Raw genomic sequence first — 22833 nt, forward strand, 5'->3', positions numbered from 1 at the left:
ACCATGAAAGCTGCTCTAGGCTTCATCAAGGCTGAGAAACTGAGAAATGAAATGCATCTCTATAAAATTCAAAGGACTTTATGTGTATTGAACTATGAAACAGGATTAAGCATGCTGTAGGGAGTGTAACACAAATCTGTTTAACAAAGTGCATTTACTAGGTAATAGATCTCATTGTAAAATTGGTGTAATCTGTTCCTTTTAATGTTATCATTGGCTTCTTTATGATGTGTATGTATTTCCCCACTTAAGAAGATCAAACTCTTATTTTTGTCCAGTGAAGATTTTTAGATTGTTATGTTTATTAAAATAAAATAATTTTCGTGTTTCACACAATGTTTTTTTCAGATAACAGGATTTTCATTAGATCAACAGATGAGCATCATCTTCCAATATGGAGTATGCATGCTAGTTGTTTTGCTACAAAACATACATTAAAATTGATTAAAATTAATCTCCTTTTTCATATTCAACGTCAAAGAACATTTATCAGTTGCTGAGTGATAATGGCAGTGGTACAACTAGAACTGATCCAGATCCAGATCCAGAGCAGATCCAGATGTGTCCATGAATTTCCAGCTTGAGTATCAGAAAAGACTTGAAGCTGCCCATATACCCTTGATAAAAACTAAAGGAAACAAGTTCCCATACATGCCACTGTTTAGGAGCATAAAATGTCAAACAAGCATAGCCAGTCTATTGAAAACTCTTATCAGAAAGTTGGTGACTAGGACAACAGCACTTTTTATAGGTGGAGTATATTGGAATTTATTTCTTGCCCCTTATTCTAAGGGATACCTCTTCCAGAGTGTTTGAATAGTTTTATATTCATTCTCCAGCAGAGTGGCCACTACAGCCCCTACTACTGTCTTATAATGGAAAGCTACCTACAGTTTAAAAATGAGTAGTCTATAGAAAATTGAATCTAAATCATTTTTTCTACTCTCTGAAAGGTATTTTTGAAGCTGCTGCAAGACTCGGAGAAGATGCCATTTGTTCCACAAGGAGCATATCCGAACAATGCAAAAGATGGTGAATCAGACTGTAAGTAAAAAATTAAATACTTTCTGAGGCAGAAATCCAAAGATTCAAGCTTGTACCAAGCTTCTAGACTTGAGGGGTGCATAAGCAAATGGAGAACACTGTCTATAACAATCTGGTAGTAGCTTTATAACTATTATGCTTCACCTAAATATCACTTGACAATTTTCTTCCCATCCTTCTAAAATATGTTCACATGCACACACTTTCTCTTACTGCATCAGTGCTCACGTGCTTCTTGCTACCACTCTCTGACAACTAATTACCCTCTTTAACTCACAGTGGATAAATATTTCTGAGGTACACAATGCATATATTATGTGGGATCAGTTAGAAAGATATACTCATTTCCATCTACATTCAAATAATAATAATGAAATTTGTTTCCTCTGGTATTAGAAAGTGCTTTTCCTCTTCTTTGACATGTTGTTTCAGATTCGCTTGCTTATTTTTCAAAGAAACAGTTGCGTTTTTTACATGCCTGCCTGCAAGCACAGGAAGAGCTCCTTATTAACATTTGTGAAAGCCTTAGGAAGCTTGTTCTCCTTAAAAAGTCTTGTTAGAAGTCACCGATGTGATGCCTTGCAAAATGCAGGCCCCAAGGTTGCTAATGTTGCTTGCCAACCAGGCTAACCAGTATTTTCTCACTGTTCCTGATAGTCTTGCCTGTATAATTATCATGTTTCTTTCTACTTGAAGATTTGTGTCTAGATTATAGAATTCTTGGGTTAGGAGTACAGCACTTTATTCTGTATGGAGTATTTTGCCTCGGTTTTTGTAGAACATGGGCACAGCGGCTCCTGGTCCGTGAATATGGATTTTTATTATTCAGGCAATGGAAACAATAATTTTGATCTAATCTATTATTATTTGTTATAATAACTTCAATTGGATCTGCCAATAGTGAATACTCAGTGCCAAGAACTGTGGCCTAAACTGAATCCTTTCCTATCAAAGTGTGAACTTGACTGGATAACGTTTGGGAATGGTCTTTTTATTGGGATATTTCAGTTCCTGTTGAAATAAGGAAAATATAACTATATGGTATAAACAAAACAACAACAACAAAACAACAAAAAACTTCACTAGGAAAAGAAAATTTCCACAGTAAGTGGTGAGAACAAGATTTCTTTTTAAAAGATAGTTTTCAGTAGCTCTTTTTAAAGAAAATAACAGTCAGTTGTGCATTTATTCAAGGCTCAGATAGGATTTTCAAACCTGTTTCAAATCAAGTGTCTTCTCCACATTGCATTTTCAATAAGAATAAGATTTTACCATTCCTAAACTAATAAAAATGCAGTATACTGTATTTAAGAACTTGATATCTTTTATAATCAAACTGTTTAGTACTTGTCACATTTATAAAGAATCGAGTAATCAGAGGCCCTATGTTTTTCAGTCTGATAAATTATAGTAAGAAATTGTGCTAATAATGCCATTTCTTTAGGGATGATAGTGCTAGAAAATTGTCATTCAATGCAGATGACTGTCATTCATCATTAAGGACAGTTGTGAAGTGTAGGCATAAGGGATCTGGAAAATGGTCATGAAGGTATTCATCATTGTCAAAGTTAACCAGAATACTCTGTGGGCAATAGCTTGACCTGTATAATTTTAAAAGCAAATTCAAAGGCAGTTAAACTTTCTTTTGTCAAAGTAGTTAAATGAATTTTCAAAGCCCCCCACAGCAAAGAGTTTGGTTATTGGGAAGATCACAAGATACTGCTATTTGATTTATGAAAGAATTTGCATTAGAGAGCTCCATTTATAAAGTGTAAGACAGGAGTGTTGGGTATCCTTTGGTGGTACTGAGGCCTTGAGGACTCAGGTTTGTGTAGAAATCAAAATGTTATGTTTTATCTCCCAGAAAAGTTGGTGTATTGGAGCTGTGTCCCATTTTAAATAAGTAGAGAAAATGAATGAAACCAGTTCATGACTTTGGCTGATGACAATGTCAAGACTCAAGAAGCATCTGCTTGGTAAAACAGAATAGTATGTTACTGAAGCTAGAGCTTTGATACTTTCTGGTCTTATTTTACAGTGATTTACTATGCTACATCTGGCAGCTGGTAGGGTGCTGTGTTTTTAATTTGTGACTGAAACAGTGCTGATGACACACCAGTGTTTTGACTACTGCTGAACAGTGATTGCTGTGCCAAGGCTTTCTCTGTTTTGCACTCTGGCCCCCTGTGTACTGCATGTAGGCTGAGTAGGCTGAGGAATATACAAGAAGCTAGGAGGGGACACTATTTGTCCCCTCCTACAATCTTTACAATCACTGTTTCACACTATATAGTGTCAATATTGTGTCAACCTCAGCAATAAAAACTGAGGGGAGATTTTTTGGGATGGAGGTAGTCATTGCTTGGAGACTGCCTGAACGTCTACCTGTGGGAGGTACTTTACAATTGTCTTTGCTTTTTTTTAATATATTATATATATATATATATATATATATATATATAATTTTCTTCCTCTGCCCTTCACTTACGAAAATATCTTTATACTGACATGTGAATTTTCTTGCTTTGATGCTATGGGGCTATTGGAGAGAGTGAGTGAGCAGCCATGTGGTGCTTAGCTGCTGGCCAGAGTCAACCTCATCTCTCCTCTTATACCAAATAAACTCAGAATTATTTGACTATCTCTAAATGGAAATATTACTGGGAATTAGAAGTCCATTAATTTATTAGTAATGTATACATATAAATTAATAATAAAATTAACTTTAAAAATATAAAACATATTCAGTGTAACTTCTAGTAATGTTTCTTAGCAGAAATTTTACTCAATTTTAAAATTTTATTTGAAGGAAAAGCTTGGAATAAAACTTACATTTTCTTTTCATGAGAAAAGTTAAGATTTTCATTTTAAGTCATGGTATGCCTACGTATGCAGACATAACACATGTATATATTATAAAATAGACATGTATAATTAATTTCTATGTAGCTGGGACACAACTGATGATTACTGTTTTGTAGCTGTGGAAAAAAAGGATAGAATGAGTTTGCAATGACTGAATGATAAAATCATTTTAGCCAAATATCCTTCAGAAATGGAGAAGCCATTACCATAAACTACAGCAGGCAGTATGTGTTCAAATACAATCAGCAGATTTGAGAGCAAGTCCGTGGGGTCCATAGTTATAGTCCATGCCTAACCATGAATAAATAGCAAATTTTTCTAAGCATGTGCAGAAGTAGAAAGTAGGCTACAGAATGGATTCACTAAATTGGTAAGAGACTAACAAAGGAATGTTTAGATATTTAGATATCTTGCTGAAGAACCAAATGAGTCTTGTTGGATTTTATGTCTTAGACATGTTTGGGAGATACCGGCTTTGGTACAAAACTCTTCAAAAAGTTAAGTACAGTTGGAACTATACTCTAAAATCAGAGTTTAAATGAAAGTAAACTACTCGAAATTCAAAATAAATGATAATTTTTACATGCAATGATACATAATATTGGAAATTCATTGTCATGAAACATCATAGGGACTGACTGTGATAAAATAGCTCATGGATGTGCTATTAAAGCTTATTCATCTTTATACTCCTTGGTTAAGTTAGCTACTGAAAGTGTTGGAATGGAAGAAAGTTGATGCATAACTAGTTTTAGTAGTTGTTTGAACCTGAAGCATACATTTCAGTCTTCTGGTAACTTAGCAGTATAGATAATACTTTACTACAAATTCAGCACTAGAAACTAGGAAAGAAGTGCCAAAACAGCTCATCTAGAAGTGTTAGGTACATTGATTTCCTTCAGATCGTTTACTGCTGTGTTAACTATTTTTTTAGAGGAAATCTTATGATTCTGGCATATGTTGAAAATTTCTCCTCTTCCAGTTCTTTACTTTCTTATTTCTCAACCCCGAGTCTTGCTTCTTTTTTTTTTTGTCACACTTTCAAGAATGTCCAAAGCATAGAATATTAGTAGTCATGAAAAGATTTCTGATTTCACAGGTCAGATCATCTAACTTGTTTAAAGTTAATATACATTTTTATTTTCTCAGTAAAGACATAAATGTAGCTCCGTTTATCCTTCTGAAAATAAATGGTTAGGATTTTATGCTTCATGTGTTTCATTCTTCATCTGCTATTTCTGTCATCCAGAAATGTTCCCTATCAGTTGCTTTCCTTGTGGTTGATACCTGGTCTTTTTCTTAGATCTCGGGCTTTCTGTTAGAAAGGTTCGTTCGTTAAATGGCTATTAGCAAATGGAAAGATGGAACTCTTTTTCAGTAGAGAGAAGAATTCTCACAATGCCAAGAAGTTGATATGCTCCCTATTCTCCATTTTCTTTCCATCCCCATATTTGCCTTTACTGCTGGTAAATAAAAGAAATGAACCCTGCCTGCCTTGCTCATAGAGGCCTTTTTGCTTCTTTCATCCTTACTGATAAAAGTAATAAACTGCCTGCCAAAAGGGGCTCTCAATTAAAATATATGATTGCAGTTTTCTGCATGGATGAAAGCAGCTGAGAAAATAATCCCATCTGAAATTTCTGTTTTGAAATCATCATTTGCTCATGAATATATTCTGTTGATGGAATTGAGATAGTTCGATAGAAGGATAACCTTTGTGTGTTAGTAGTAGCTGCTTTCCTTCACTGTGTAATTCAGCATTTTCATTGGTTCCTAAAATGAAAAACACTTAGACTGAGAAATATGTTTGAAGAAATGTCATGCATATATACATATAGAACAAGATGTGAGGTTGTGGTTTGAAATTTACTGAGTATTTCTCATTTCTAACTAATTGAAAATAATGAAGAAAAGTGTTGTACCATCTCATCTTCTGATGGAAGAGATACTGCCTTTTCTATTCTATTTAGAGGAAGCATGATCATCTAGAGAGACATTTTTTGTGACAAGACAGGTGTGTTAATGTGATGGCGATGACTACATGTTGAATTTCTATATATCTCATCCTATCTTGTATCTCATCTTCCATGCTTAGGTATTTCTTGGAGTTGAAGGACAGAAGATTCAAATAGTTGTGGATGCACTAAAAATACTTTGCTTATCCAAAGTTAATTGGTGTAATGTGAACTGTCTTAGCACTTCAACCAAGTGATCAAGTCATCCCACTTCAGTAGCTTGTATGTCTTATTAGCATTTTGATTTCTCCTTGACAATATGTTTCTTTAGGTTCTGGTTTTTCTCTTAGATTTGCCAGTGCTTCCTTTTTTCCCTCTCTTCCCTTCTCTCCCTCCCTCTCTCTCACTTGTGTGTGTACATACATAAACACACCAGAAGAATGTATTGGTATGGCAGCAGAGATTGAACCTTCCTGCCGATATTCCATTATATTTTGTTACTGTGTGACAGCTGGCAGCAGAGGGACGTCTGAGAGAATGGCGTCTGACATGGGAGTGTAGCTGGAGCAAAGGTGTGCCACTGAATTCCTCTGTGTGGAAAAAAATGGCACCTGCTGACATTCATTGAAGCTGGATGTTTATGGAAAGCAAACATTGGATGTGAGCACAGTGAGATGGTGGGTGGTGCATTTCACCACTGTGAAATTTCATCACTGCATTTCAACTGTGGTGAACAGCAAGCCATGTTCCGGATGGCCATACAGATTTTTATAATAGTGGCATGCAGGCTCTTGTTCATTTGTGGTGAAAATACATAACTAATGGTGCTGACTGTGTTGAGAGACTTTGCTCTAAATTACTGTGCAAATATAAAATATGACTTCTACCTCTGCAACCTTACCTAATTTTCAAGAATTTCCTGTTGTTTTCTATCAGTTCATATATATTGTTTGGGCTATTACAACAGCTACATACAGGGAGATGGTATTGCTAGGCTTTATGAAATTTTACAGTACTTTAAAATCCTCTCTTTTAATGAAATATTCAGCAGGCTTGTTCTGCACTCTGCAGGACTGCTTGTCTTTCATTTCATATCATAATAATTCATAAGTAATTCTTAATTAATTCATAAATAGAGAAGTAGAAATCTTCCTAGGAAATTAGAGGAGATCCTAGCAGACAGGATTCCTGTATTAAATTACTGCTTTTGTGAATGACTTTGTCATTGTGCTTTTTAGTGATCTCATTTTTTTTCACATTTGTAACATTTCCAAAAAATCTGTATTCAATGGCAAGTTAAAACAGCAAGGTGATGGGCTGCCTAATGCAACACTAATGTGGGCACAAATATAGCAATTTTTACTTCCTAGTTTAAATATAATATATTAATATAATTAATATAATAAACCTTTTTGGTTCATGCTCTTTCTGTTGCTCAGTAGTATGAGTTTTACAAAGATAGTATTTTCAATGTTCAAGATAAACTGGTAATTTATCTCCTTCATAATATGGGACCTTTATGTTGGAGGAAATTTTGACTCAGAGAATTGAAGTCTCAGATATGATATCAGAAAACATTTATTCTTAATGGCTTGTCTCACCAGTGGAATCATTTTTAATAAAGGGTTTGTGTTCTTCTGAAGGCATCCTAATCTTCGAACTTCTTCATTCTTACTATATTTTGTGCACCCTTTTTGGTCACTTAAACTGTGCTTGGTAAATATTCAGTACTTTGGATAGGATTCAGACTCTTATGATTGGGCCATAACTTTATTAAAGGAAAAGTTTAAATAAATAGTTGTTCCATAATCCAAGTTTAGCCTTCCTTAATAAAAGGAATGAAAATACAGTGAAGAGGAAGAAATGATGTAATAAAGCTTAATGTACTGTGAAATAGGATGATATTTGTAAATCAACGAGGCTCTTTGGTAAATATTTTACAGTTCCTTATATGAATATTATGAAACATCAGAATGAAAAGCTCTGTGTTCACTCATGTAAATTATCAAGCCCAAAAATGTAGAGCGTGATTTAATTTATTAACTAAATGTGAAACGCCTTTCTGAGAGGAAACAAGCACATGACATTTTTTTGCCAGCCTCAGTGTGTGAGGTTATCTTCTTGTTATGAAAACAATGACTTTGTAAATTAATTTTCTATTTCAAGGAAGAGTAGCTGATGTAAGTTACTAAATCCATTTAATCAGGTCTGAATGAATGCTGGAGAAAAATCTATTTTATGGGATCAGATTTGGGGCAAGTAGTGGTCTAGTATTTTATATATTTGAGAAGTGGTGATACTAGTATCTTCTGTCAGAGGCATGTTGGGCATATCTCTTATCCTAATTGTAAGAATAATTTATTTTCTTAAAAGTGGTGGTGAAGGTATGGCAGCATTCAGGTAGTGAGACTGATTGGCCATAGACATAGGACTGGAGCCTTGTTTTCTTAGGGATTGCACAATGTAATTAGAATATGAGTTACCTTAAATTGATGAAGTATTTTATACAAACTCCTCTGCACCTTCTCTGTCAAGGGTTAGATCCTCCACAAATGCGGTTTCTGTCCTCTCTAAAGCGAAGATTGATGAGGGAACATACAGCAGACATTTGTGGAAGCATAAAAGGAATTATTGGAAATCCATGCTAATTTAGCCAATATGATTCAGGTTAACCCCTGAAGGGGAAGAAAAGTGAAATAGAGTAAGTTTTTGTCCTAGTGATTTGAAGTGTTTAACATGGAAGTGCTGGAAGTGTAGATTAATACAGATGAAGGCTTGATAGCACAAATGGATTGATGCTTGATGGCAGCTTGATGGCAAACTGAACATGAGCCAGCAATGTGCCCTAGCAACCCAGAAAGTATTCTGGACTGCATCAAAAGAAGTGTGGCCAGTAGGGCAAGGGAGGCAGTCTGTCCCTCTGCTCTGTGCTGGTGAGGCCTTATCTGGAGTACTGCATCCAGATGTGGAGTCCTCAGTATAGGAGAGACATAGACCTGTGGGAGAACATCCAGAGAAGGGCCAAAAAATGATCCAAGGGATGGAACACCTCTCCTATGAGGTCAGGCTGAGGGAGCCTGGAGAAGAGAAGGCTGCTAGGTGCCCTAATAGCAGTCTTTCAGTATCTAAAGGGGGACTGTAAGAAAGAAGGGGACAGACTCTTTAGCAGGATCTGTTGTGATTGACAATGGAGAAATGGTTTCAGACTTAAGGAAGGGAGATGTAGATTGGATAAGTTTTTTTTCTTTCTTTTTTTTTTTTTTTAATATTAAGGGTGATGAGGCATTGAAACAGATTGCCCAGAGAGATGCTGGAAGCCCTGTCCTTGGAGACATTTAAGGTGAGGCTGGACAGGGCTCTGAGCAACCTGATCCAGCTGTAGGTGTTCCTGTTCATTGCAGAGAAATTGGACTAGATCACCTTTAAAGATCTCTTCCAATTCAAATAATTCTATGATTCCACAATTCTGTGGTATATATTTTATAAATGAAGATGCTATATGTTTATGTGCACGTGCACACAAAGATTTTAAAGCACGCATTTTGCTTTGTTAATGTTCTTGCATTATGTTGCATTACAGTTGCAAATACAGGTCCTTTAACTTCAACCATGTAAGTAATTTAATCTAAATTGCCATTTTTATCACTGTTTATTTTTAAGAAATTCTTATCAAGCCTAAACATAACTTTTACTTCTGAAATGAAAAATTGCTTGGGGAGAGCTTTGTGGAATATTTCTATTTTCTTGTGTTTCTGTTCTGTCATTAATTTTTTTTTTTCTTTGTAAAAGAGCCGTCAAAGAGATTATTTCTGAATACTCGTGATTATAGAACATGATTTTAGAACTTCTGTTTTTCCTTCTGAACTTCTGTGTTTTCTTCTTCTGCAGTTGAAAATAATATGAATGTTCAAATGTATTGAGAATACCTTCTCAACTTAAATTTGTATGTTGGCAAATAGAAGTTTTTGGAAGAAGACTCATACTATTGTATTTAGGAACACAAGGGTATATTTTGCCGCATATTTTTTCTGTATAAATGTCTTAAGAATCACTCAGTAGATGCAATCAATATTTGCGTAGATAATTCAGGAACACTACTGCTACTGTTGTGATGAACTTAATCAAGTCAGGTTGTAGGAAGTGAAAATAACATAGAGGAAGGTAAATTTCATCCTGTTTTGCAGTTTGTATGGGTTACTGTATTCATTGGAGGCATTAGGAAAAAAAAATGGAACACTCAGTTCTGTTAACCAAGATCTTTGTAGCAGTTTAGTACCACTATTTATGAGATAGCAGAATGCTTGATGCAGTAAGCTGTTCATCAGATACATTTTTCAATTGTTTGCTGTAGCTGTTGGTTTGAATAAAACATGCCTCTTGTAATACTCACTCATGTTTCAGTTTTGAATTGTTTTACTGCAGAAATTCTGACATGATTTTATTGTTATTAGAACAATTCCAGTAAAGACAGCATCTAAAAATATTCCTAATTATTCTTAATTATTGCTCCATTTGTTGTCAAAGTTTTCACTGAGCAATTCGAGGAGGCTTGTTCCAGAGTGCTTTTAAATCTTGCATTTAAGCTTTTATGCTGTGATAGAGAGACTGCTCAGCTTGTTTCTCATCTGCTCTTTCGCCAGTTCTTCACCATCACAGCAGAAATACTGTGGGCTGTGGCTCTATTATCTAGATATGAATCAATCTTGAAATGTTGTAACCTTAGTGTAGGTGTGTTTGTCAGATTCTAATAGCTAGAGTATTTATTTACACTTCTGAAAGTATGAGGAAATGGTCTCAAATAATGTGCTGTTTATTGTAAAAAGAGTATCTTCTGTCACAGAAGTTTTATATGGTGAATGTCTGCCTGTGCATGCACAAATGTATTCTTACTTTCTGCCAAGTCTACTTTGTATCAGGTCAGTTGGAGTCTCTTCTAGACAATTCTGACAGACTGTATTTTCCTGCATTTGTGCTTGTAAAGAACATTATATGGACTGCTGTGAATTAAGGCATTGCCAATAGGCTTCTATTTTGTAACCACTTTCCTGTGCCTGTTTTTAATCTCTCCCTCCTTTTTCTCTCATTCCCTTCTCCACATGGCAATTCATTGCAGGTGCATCACTGCAGGGAAGATAGTACTACAATAAAACCAAATATCTATTTGGAAAATTATCTTCTAGAAATTGAAATTTGCGTACTTGTTGCAAGTTAATCATGCGGAAATTTGGAATTGGAGAATTAGGGCTGCCCCAATAACAGTAATTTTCCTTTTCAGGGCATGATATGTTTATGTCCATCTGGCTGAGTTTTTCATCTATCTTTTGTTTCCAAAGAATATGGTCTTTCACGATTAATGTTTTCTGGGGACAATGGAGTTGACCACAGAAGACTTGAAGACACTTGTACTTTACTCCAACTTATTCTTCAGTACTATTTAGGCAAACTAAAGTATACAGAAGAAAGAAAAATAAAGACAAAGACAGTGAAGGATGGAAACAGTATATTCAGAAATATACCCTTCTCCTTCAAGACCAGACTAGTTTAGATGCCCAATTATCCTTTGTTTTCAGTGCATGAAACCCTTTTTGATTCTCTTTGGGATGTGCAGGATAATGGATGGTAAGGCAACATCACTGCTGCTTATTTCTTTACACTCAGGCAGCAGTCATATTGTTCTCATTGGTAAAGAGAGGAAAATCAACTATGTCGTACTTGAAATCTAATCCCCTTAGCTTATACCTGTAATAGTTCTTTAATAAATGGAGGAGGTGCTTTTACCACTCACTGTTACATTCCAAAATGCATATATACTCAGATGAATTTTTCTTATGTGTACGTGCTTATCCATTTAGCTACTAGTAAAACCAGCAAATGGTGTTTTGACAACAGCAGCAGCTGGAGTGTTTTTTTTCCCTTAGCTGTTATGATGGCTATAACTGTGGTACCTTGGAAACTCAATGTGAAGTTAATTTCTGTTGTTCCAGACATGTTATGGACTAGTAATAAGAAAAAAGCAGATTCTCACCACCTTTGATCTCTTGCAGTCTACTTTTAAGGCTGAATCCGATGAATAGATAAAGCAGACATGTGGGTTTGGGAAGACAAAAGTGTAAACCAGCTGCATAAATTAAAATCAAAGAACTCAGTTCACTGATCCTGTTGTCATGTTACTTTCCTTGTCTCTAGTGGATATTAGTAATGTATTTTCCATTGCTGTTGGCAAAAAAAAAAAAAAAAAAAAAAAAAAAAATTGACACTATAACAGACATCAACTAGTCTTTATCTAATATTCTGGATTGTATTACTAATGGTAATCAGAAAGTATGTTCTCATTAACTATGTGCTTCATTTATGTTTCTTGACACACATACCAAATGTAGGTAGTGCATAAATGATTACAAAAAAGCTACAAGTTTTGTAAAGCAAACATTAATTTTGTAGGTTCTATCTAAGATAGAAGTAAATTAAAATGTGGTTAATAGATACCAAGGGTTAAATGTTAAGTGTACACATAAATACTCTGAGATTTTTTTGTGCCGAGTAATTTATACCTCAGGAATCTTAAAAGATTTTTGAGTCAGTTATGGAAAGCCCAATCCAGGCTACTTTTTACAGTGTCTGCAGTCAGACAAAATGGCATGATGCATGGAGAACACAAAGAGTTCAGTACATGAATGCATAATGCTGTTATACAAATCAGTTGCACTTTACATCCGATAGACAGCAGTACTGAGCACAATATGTCTCAAGACTGGTACGGTAGTAATATAAGTAGATTTGAGGCAAACGGTGAGGGTGATTAGGGCTATAAAGATTTTTATAGGAGAAGACTGTGAGCTTCAGATTCTGTATGCAGAATATAGTCTGGGAGCTCTTATAATCCATCTCCTGTAAAAAGATTTAAGATTGCATCCAGTACTATCAAACAAAATAAATTCAAAACAGACAAATAAGTTAGTGATTTCTGTTGTGGGTTTTGGGTTTTTTTTTGTTTTTTTTTTTTGTTTGTTTGTTTTAACACAAAACACAATGGCATGAAAGACTTCAAGGTCACAAAGATTAAAATATAAGATGATTTGACACATTCTGCAGAGATTTATATAATGCATATGGACTTTCTTAGAAAAGTCAATAATTTTAAAAAGTTTAAAAAAAAATGGCTGACACAAACAAATACTTTTAATATAATGATTTATTGCATCTTCTTGTGATACATCTTGGCTGGCCAGCTTCAGAAATATTGAAAAAGTGTCAGGATATTGGGCCAAATGAACCATTGGTATTATTTAGAATGGCAGTTTCTCTTCCTATTGCAATCTGAATGAATTTGTTAGATTTTCTCTCTGCTCCATTTGTCAAGAAACAACATGAATGGCAGCTTTGATTTCCCTTCCTGCCCTTAGAAAGTAATTGTGATAGCCGTCTTTCAGAGATTCAAAGGGAGCAAACATTTTGAAGGATTTTTCACTCACAATTCATGCTTATAATCTATGAACAGATCTGGGACTATGGCAGATTTTTCATTGTATTCTGCTGCTTTGTACTTTTCTTGCATTTCAATACTTTGAAAGCTCTGATAAGTGAAAGATGGGACATTTTACAATTGCAGAGACACTCAGCTAGAAATACAGGATCTCATTTATTTTAAAAACACCCATCCCTTGCAAATTATTCTTCTTCCAAGTGCCTCTGTGTGTTAACTGTGGAAAATCTTACCATAATATGATGTAATTCAAAAAGCTTCCATGAAATTTTGCTTAAAAAGATATTCTTTTACTAAGGTTGTCTTCTCCTAGTTACCAAATTTATAGAAAGTCAGGCTCCAAACTGCAAATGGTCTTGACTAGGATATTTGATTATAGGACCGCTGTCTGAATTTTGTAGCTACATTTTTTTCTCCACAAAGGACTAAAATCCTAAGTCCCTTTTGTATGAGTTGATAAGTTAGTAGGACATGTCTGTGATTAAAACTGCTAATAGTCAGAATTTCTGTTCTAAGAGAATATATAAGATAAAAAAAATGCCACTCAGTATCAGAATTAAAAGAATAAAAACTGTTTTACTTTCCAGAAATAGAAATAAAATTAATTGCTAAGAAGTAATTGGAATCTGATTGAAACAGAAGCTATTTAGGGTATAAAGAGACGTTTGGTGATTATCTTGTCCAGGTTCCTACTGAAAGCAGATCAACTTAGAAGTGGTTATTCAGGCCTTTGTTCTATCTCCACTATTTGTTGGTTATCACAACAGTTAATTTTTTTCATGATGTATTGAGTAGGAATTTCCTGTATCCCAGCTGGTACCTGTTGCTTCTTTTGCTTTTTACCTGAGCAGAAGCTCTTTTACTCAGCACCACCACTGCCTCTGAGTCCTGTCTCTGAACTCATTCTGTCCACCAACCCTACTGGCAGGTGGCTCTCATCCAAATCCTCACCTCCTACAGCCACCTCCAAACATGTGGGTCTCTACCAGGTGTGCTAGCACATGCTAACCATCATTGTTAGTCAGTGTTTTCCTCGCAACTGGCCTTTAGGGATACTATAAACCCTTTTGCTGCACCCAGTACCACCAATCCAGTCCTAAGTATGGTGCAAAGAGCATGGCTTTGCTGTCTTTCTCACCCTACTTGTTCTAAGGATGTTGTGGAAGACCATGTCATAGGCTGCATTCAGTCAAGATAAAAAAAAACAACGCTACTCATTCCTTGTTCACTAAACCAATCTTGTCTTTGTAGCTCGTAGGGCCAAATAAGTCCTGGCCTTGGCAAATCTGTTCTGGCTATTCTCAGGCACCTTATGTTTTTTGTTTTTTTTTTGCTCATCTTGAAGGTGGATGTGATATTTATCTTTTCCAGAAATCTTAGTTTTGGAACCCCACAATACATTCTATGTCACCGTGAAGTCCTCCCACTTGACTTATGTAGGATCAAACCACAGATGCTGAGATCTCCCACAATGTGTCTACTTGATATAATTGAAATCTTCCATAGCAAAGCATATATAGTTTTTAATACAAGAAATTACAAGTTTACAGTCTGCCTACTGGTTGTTAGATAGCAAAGACTTTGAGCTGTATTGTTCAATGGCCACTCAGTCAGAAATTCAACATCTCTTTTCTGTTTTTCCCCTTGTTTGTCCTACAGTACTCTCTTCTGGGATTAAATTTCTAGTAAACTAGGAGAAGCTGTGCAAAGCGAAGGACAGTTAATTTAAGGTTACTTGAAAGCTCTCTTAAAAATAGTTGTTAAAATGTAACATGGAAGTGCTGTCTTAAGAGACAAATCACAGGGGATTGTAAAATATGATATGTCTTTGAGCGCTATGATAAACGGACTGTACAGTTTTGTTACAGTGCAAATTTTTGTGGTGATAAATCTACTTGAGACTGCTATGCTCTAAGGAGGAAAAGAAGCTGAAGGTAGGTTCAGTCTAGCAAAGCTGGAGGAGCTGCACGTACCTAAAAGGCATTACAGCCTAAAATAGAGGCCAAGTGATTGGTATGTCTCACAAGTACACACTCGAGCACAACAGTAGACACAAAGTGCAACAAAATTAAATTCTTTGAGAGCATATCAGGAAAATTTGATTGGTGAGATGTCAGTAAATTGTGGGAAAACTCCCATGTGAATGTGACAGTCTATTGACTGGGACTGTGAAAATTGCTTTAACTAAAATATGAATAAATGTTATCAGTGCTCTATGAGCAGAGAAAGGGAATGCTTTTATGAGAATTTACCTTTCTAGAATCTATGTGTTGTAACAGAACTCTGTAGAGTTCTGTTGAAATCCCTGAGGAAAAGTTGCCACTGATTTCAATCGTTGCAGATCGTGACCTTGGTGCTAATAGAAACCATGTTTCTTGGTCATTTGTCTAGGAGCAAACATGACAGTGCACACGGAATGGATATACCAGTGCAAACACCACAGACAAATAGGTATCCAGTTCTCCTTTATTTGTGTACAGCGAGTACAGAGATATGACTGTAGGTTTATAGGCAGAGTTAACTAATTTTACTGAGATGGGGGAGATTTGTACTGCTCCACCCAGTTGGATACTATAGATTTGTGTAGTTTTTCATTCCTATCAAAAAGTTGTGTTTTATATTTGAAAATACATGTAATGTAATTTGATTTTCTTCAGGTTTATTTTTTAATTTCTGTCTTGCAGATATATCACTTATGGAGGCCTCACGTGTGTATGGAACTAATCTCATTCTTGCACAGATTGTTGCCCTTCTGCTGAAGAGGTTTCACCACATTAGGCGAGACTGGAGAGGAACTCTATCAAATGTGCTTCTTCCAGTCCTTTTTGTTGCACTGGCAATGGCCTTGTTTAGTGTGAAGCCTCCGGCTGTTGATTATCCTTCTCTCAAGCTGACACCAAGACTTTACAAGAATGCAGAATCCTTCTTTAGGTAAAGAACTCATTGATCATCAATATCCAGGCTTCTGGAACCTTTATCCTTGAGTTCCCATATTTTTATGGGTATTTGTATTCTTCAAATAATGATGAATTCATTTGTGTTTTTTGTTTGTTTGTTAGTTTTACAATAGCTGTTTATTTTTCAGTTCTTTATTACATTTTTTAGATTATTATGAGGGGGACTTATGAGAGAAACAAAAAAGTAGAAGGGCATTATATGAAGTATTTGCTGGTGGAAAGACACAGACTTTGGAGTAGTTTGCGTTCAGTACAGATCATGACCGCATATATGTAAATGTTTAAGTGCATTTTAAAAAGTCTTTGCATGCTTCAGCGTACTTAATTGATTAGATCAGTATTTTTCTGAAAAAGTTCTCAGGTTAGACAGTACCACACAGTACTAAGGAAGTTTGTGCCCTTCTAGCTGAACCTCTAGTTTTTGTATTTTTAGCTTTGAAGCCATCTAAAGTATTATTTCTCTACAATATCTATAGCTTATAGTAGACTTACTCTGTATTACCTGTAAATCAGACAGAGTTTTATCTATTGGACAAATATCCAGATATATTAATAAGATAATATGATGATATTGAATTTATAAATGAAACACAAAACACTTATAACACGTCTGTAATGAGAAGAATGCTTGTGGGGAGAAGTTTAGATTTGTTTAGGGGTAATTGCATTGAATTTTCTTTACAAGTTCAGATGTAGGTTTTGAAATTTCTTGTTTTGTATGTTTCTTATGCAGAGATTTGTTAGTTCTTTCATTTTGTAGAAAACATGTAGAACTGTGAAGTTGAAAGTTACTAGAATTAGACAAATTAACATGTTTGTGTTTCTTTCCTCAATCCACCCCTTTACCATTTGGTCCACTTTGAACAGCTCTGGAGATGATAATCTAAGAAACCTTTCTGAGATTCTACTGAGATATTTCTTTGACTGGGACTTCACATGCATGCATTTGAAACAAGGGTAACTGAATAATGTAACTACTTTAACATGTTCTATATTGATTTAACACTTGCTGCTAACTTGAAATGGAGATGCAGATAGTAGTGAGGAAATCAATAAATCTAGCATAATTATATTTTCTTTGAAATTTTAACAGAAAAAATTAATTAGCCTTATGTTGGATCTAGGAAAAAATTTGCTGATTGCATATAGCTAAACAAAAGAGAAAATAGAAGCATAGATAAAAACAAAAGATGTAAAGAAGCAGTGAATTTATTATTTTTTTCTTTTTAGTGTGAACTGTCTCAGCCTTCTCTCAGCAGTCATAGAATAGTGTAGCTTGGAAAGCTTGGAATGGACCTTAAAGGTCATCTAGTTCCAACTCCCTGCCATGGGCAGGGCTGCCACCCACCAGCTCAGGCTGCCCAGGGTCCCAACCAATCTGGCCCATCCCCTCCAGGGATGGGATACCCACAGCTTCTCTGGGCAGCCTGTGCCAGTGCCTCGCTACACTCTGAGTAAAGAATTTCCTAGCATCTAACCTAAATCTCCGCTCTTATAGTTTAAAGCCATTACCCCTTGTTCTGTCACTCAGACTGTGTAAAATGTCACCTTTGTTGTTAGCTTCCTCAGTACTAGAAGGTTGATGAGGTATCCCTGGAGCCTTTTCTTCAACAAAAATCTCAGCTTGGAGGTCCATCTCTCTCAGTCTTTCTTCATTGTGCTCCAGCCCTCTGAATGTGATGCTGTTAAATCTGCTTTGACTAAGGAGCTAGTATCCAGATAGAATATGTGTAAACAGGCTTAATTGTTAAAGGTCTGATTCAAATCCCTTAGATGTCAGTGACAGATTTCTCATTAATTTCAGGAGGATTTTGAATAAGTCTCTTGACTTGTATGAATGTGGGTTAGACAATAATTATTATGGTGTTAGGAAGAGTTCCAGATGTTCTGCATTCCTAACTTTAGACAGTAACTATTCTTTACTTACCTTACTGATGCAAACACAAAGCATGCAAATTCTTTGTTGCTTTACTTACATAAATATTTGTTGTGAATCCCCTTTGAACTCAAATAAACAAAACCTGATATTCAGCTGCTGCTATGGTAAAATACTAGGAAGGTTCTCAAGATACTAGATTTAGTTATTTCCAAGTTTCTTCTATAATATATTACTTTCTCTTGATGGTTGTTTATACAATTATGTTTATTCCCATTAGAAAAAATAATTCATGCTGGCAGGTGGAATCAGATTCACTCCTGAATTCATGTGGATGCATGTCTGAAAAGGAGGTATGTATATCTCTGTGTATGTATTTATGTAAAAAAATTTTGTGTGTTATATGCAGTACCTGAACTGTTCTTTTTGAAGGGGCAGGGGAATAGCTGAGGAGGTAAAATCTTAGAATGCTGACCTTTTTTTTCCTGACCAGATATTGCTTTATCTCATCTAGTATTTGGCTTATGTATTCTGAGGTATTCAGAGAAAAAGCCTGCACATTTTTGTTACGTATCTAAGTGCGTGTATTTGTGTATAGTAGAAATGTCAGTAGATTGAAATAGCAGGAATCAAAGATAGGTGAACTCTTCTCAGCAGATGCGACTTGGCTTCAAACATGATATAAGACTTTGCTTACAAAATAGTCATGCAGAATAAAGTTAAAACATTACACTTGATTCCCTGAAAAACTACCTGCTCTAAAATGGAAAGGGCAGGTTTTTCTAGCTGTTAGAAGCTACCAGGGAATCTGTGATTGACTAGCATTTAATTGTTAGAGTTTATTTTTGTTTTGAACTGTATATGTGAAAATAAAATAGCTTTTCAAGGGAAGAATTTTGGAAAAGTTAATGAATTTCTAATCTTTTTCACTAGTGACTTTTCCAGTTGAATTGTTCTGATACTGAGAAATAAACTGGGATGTGAAACTGTGTATGCACTAAGTTATTTGCCTTGATGGGACCATTTCATCAATTATTTACATCCTTATGAAGGAGATAAATTTATTGGAGTGAGAGTTGCATCTGATATTTTAGGAAAATTGAAAGGGGGAACTAATTTTTGACTTCACAGGGCAAGGAGCACCTTTTCCTCTAATACTGTAGAACGATACTGAGAATAAAACAAGCTTAAATAAAAAGGTGGGGACTCAGTGTCAGGGAGAGACCCACTAACTGGAACTTCAAAGGTAGTTTGTCAGTGGAGGCAGAAATTTTACCTGGAGCTATGGAAAGCTAGAATATCTGGTACTGATTTATAACCATGTAGGGTCAAGATGTCAAATAAGCATGGCAAATTTTCAGATTTTATGTATTATATACTTTATGAGATTGCTCAAGTATCACATCATGATAACTGTGAGAATATCCAACTGAATTGCTAGAAAACACCTTCCTTTTTTTCCCCCACTACTATCCCTCAGTGCATGAATCAGAATTTTTGTTTTCATCCTATATTCTATTTGTGCCTTTAGTGTTTATTTTCAGGCACAAAAGTGAATAGAAATCTTGTTGTCTTTTTCATTGCTGTAATCCTGTCTAAATTTATATTTAAGTTTTGATGTTTTCAAAACAAAACTGACTGACAGGGTTGCAAGGGAAATCAAAGGTGGTACTCATATGTAGGTGACAGTTACAATTATTTGAGATGCTTTATAAAAATGAAACCATATATAATTTATTCAAAAGTTATTGAAGCTAAAAAAAGTTAAACTCAGTTGACAAGCAATGCTGCAAAAACTGTGTGCAAATTTGAAAAAAAAGGCTAAATTTAGTGATGCTGATTTTTAAATGATTTTTTAAAGGCCATTTGAGTTATTTTCTGTATACTGTTTTCCAGATGTGTCCAAGTTTCAATACCTCTGTTCCCTATGTGAAAAATAAGAGAGGACATATTTTATACAATCTCTCAGGGTTGATTGTGGAAGAATATTTAGTGAGGCCTTCCAACAAAGAAAGGTAACCTAATTCTAAAATGACAAAGCAGTTTATCCTTTGTGTATTAAAAAAAAAAAACAACAACAATAGTAATTCTTTCTGATCCAAAGCACAGGCCTGTGTAAGGGGGCAGTTGTCTTTATCTATTGTTTTTTGTTAAGGTGATTAGCCTTGTATAAAGGTAACATGGAACTCCCTGTATAGCAGTTTCTCCGAGATTCCTCCAGCAGTTGTCACTGGCTCTTTCCACACAGTAATTTCAGTTGAAAAATAATGTGCTAATTTAAATATTACCACTTAATCATTGCAAAAAATGACTGCTAAGGAAGATGGAGTTTAAGCTAGGTAACTTTCTATCACCTTTTTGTCTGTTACCAGATATGGTGGTTGGTCTTTTGGTGGAAAGAAAGCTTCTGAATATCAAGAACAAAAATGGAATAATATGAAATATAAGCCTCTGGTTAAGGTAAGGATTGCACATGTGCACACAGATATGCATTTCTTGCTTCTTCAGGGTCCAGACTTCACTGCACTTGGCAAATAATAAATCATTATATAAAATTCTTGTATTAATAAATTGGTCTCTGTCTGTAATTCTTGAAAATTTCCCATGTTCTGAAAAGTGGTTTTAAATGAGTCAAATGATCAGCCTTCTGTTGTTTATCCCATGAACCTATTTCAGAGTCTAACTGAGCTCATCTTTAAAACTATTTTTTTAGGTAGCAAGTGCAAATATCATTTTATATTCATTTGTACTCTGTAAAGTCAATGTCTGTCTGAACCCTTCTTTATTTTTGGCTTAAAGCTTGCTTTCCAAGGCATTTCTTGCAATAAGGCTCTGTCTTATTCAGGAGGCAAGTGGTGGATGTTGCTGTGTGGCAGTCAACATCACTCTGTGGACAACTTTACATTTGAAAGCATTTCTTTGAAACTGTGTTCTGAACAGAGTGTTCAGAAGAACTTACTAGCAGAAGCTCTGGCCTATGACCAAATAACTCTAGTTTGGTTTGGGAGACTGGGGAATGATATCATCGTATCCTGTGAAAAACAGGATGCAGGTAGGCCCTCCCTGCTCCTTCTCATCTGCTGGCAAGACCTGGAAGTTGGGAACAAAGGAGTTTCTGCTGACCCCAAAGCCAGAAGCTGCCACTCCAGAGAGAGCTGACTCAATGATTTTGGATTTGAGCTGTCACTCCAAAGAAAGCTGACTCAACCACTGTGGACTTATTTATAACTTGGTACAGTCGTTGTCATCATCCTCAACCAAACAACAACCTCAACACTACTGACGATCAAAATCTAAACTATAAGCAGTGCTGGAATTCTGGTGGTGACTGTCTCTCTCTTGCTTCCTATAAGGACTCATTGCTTTTATTTTCTATCTTTTCTATTGTCCATCTTCCCTTCCCCATATCCCTAAACAACTAGGATTTGTAATAAATTGGTCGTGCTAACTTTTGATCCATTATGTCTTAATCTCTCCATCTGGGTATACATATATTAAAGTATCCTCTCCCTCCTATAAATTGGAGCGAGACAGTGTCTGAATTGGGGAAGAAAGTACCAACTGAATGTCTCAGAAATTTGTTATTGATCTTGTACCATTTTTTCAATAAATATTTTTTTTCTTTGCTACGTTTCTCTCTCTTTTTTCTATCACATTTTTTTTTCCACTCCTACTCTTTGTTTTATAAAAATAAAGATTTAGGTTCTGGGAGGAGTTACTTCTACATAACAAGTGGAAATTAATTTTGCACAACTACCCTGCAACTTCCCATTTTTATCCCAGAGGAACTTGCACCTTGATGAAACTGGTTGAGCTGCGAAATCTGGGTATCCTCTGACAGTGGACTGTACTGTCTTGCAGTTCTGCACAGAGCTACCCTTGAGAGCCCGGAACAGAAAGATTTTTCTAAATGCAGATGAAGTCAGGAGCTTTTTCTGGAGGACTTCTTTCCAGTGTATACTGGAAAGATGTAACGTGGATTGGGATCCAGAGGCTAATGGGGAATTTTCAGAACAAAATATTTTTTTTCCTCTTGGGAATGTTTTGCGAAGTTCTTTTGAGGACCACTCTAATGTAAGATCACTAAGGAGGAGAACAGTTTTGAAGAATCTTAGTAACCTCTTCTCTTTTTATGCAAGGAGATTTCTTATTAGAGGAAGCTGTGAAACTTGACTGTCTGGATTCCAAGTTGGAGTATGAGAGAAAGATCTTTGTCTTGAAAATGTTTTGGTCTTGGCACTAGACGCAATTTTCTCTTACAAATGAAGAATCAAAACAAAAGCTTAATTAAGCTCTATCTCAAATTCCCTTTTGGTACAAAGTGCAGTTAAAACAGTATGTAGTGACTGCAATGCCCTTTCATTGTACTTTTGTTTGAAAATAGCAAATATGAACACTCTGCCTTATAAATATTTTCATGTAGGTCACTTTTACTTCCAGATTTCTTATACCTATGAACTCCAGTTCCATAAATCCTTATTTAGTAATTTGAAGTAAGATGTGTTCTTCTGACTGCTGTTTTCATCCTCTGTATCTTCATAGCTTTAAAACTACTGTTTCGACATGCGAGCACTGTGGTTTTTGTCAGGGTCCTTTATTTATTTATTCATTCATTCATTCATTCATTCATTCATTCATTCATTCATTCATTCA

General features: G+C 35.4%; 1 protein-coding gene across 1 annotated transcript in view; it reads left to right on the forward strand.

The window, feature by feature from the left end:
* ABCA13 (ATP binding cassette subfamily A member 13) overlaps positions 1–22833 on the forward strand; it is a 169136-nt gene that overhangs the window by 88629 nt on the left and 57674 nt on the right. Inside the window, 7 exon segments of the mRNA XM_042868886.1 lie at positions 954–1044; positions 16032–16278; positions 17172–17261; positions 18461–18533; positions 20077–20195; positions 20553–20640; positions 20980–21232. Of these exon segments, the coding sequence (XP_042724820.1) occupies positions 954–1044; positions 16032–16278; positions 17172–17261; positions 18461–18533; positions 20077–20195; positions 20553–20640; positions 20980–21232 (961 nt within the window).

The sequence above is a fragment of the Lagopus leucura genome, unplaced genomic scaffold, assembly GCF_019238085.1.
Source record: "Lagopus leucura isolate 7727_CA_CO unplaced genomic scaffold, USGS_WTPT01 Super-Scaffold_100002, whole genome shotgun sequence".
Taxonomy (NCBI): Eukaryota; Metazoa; Chordata; class Aves; order Galliformes; family Phasianidae; genus Lagopus; species Lagopus leucura.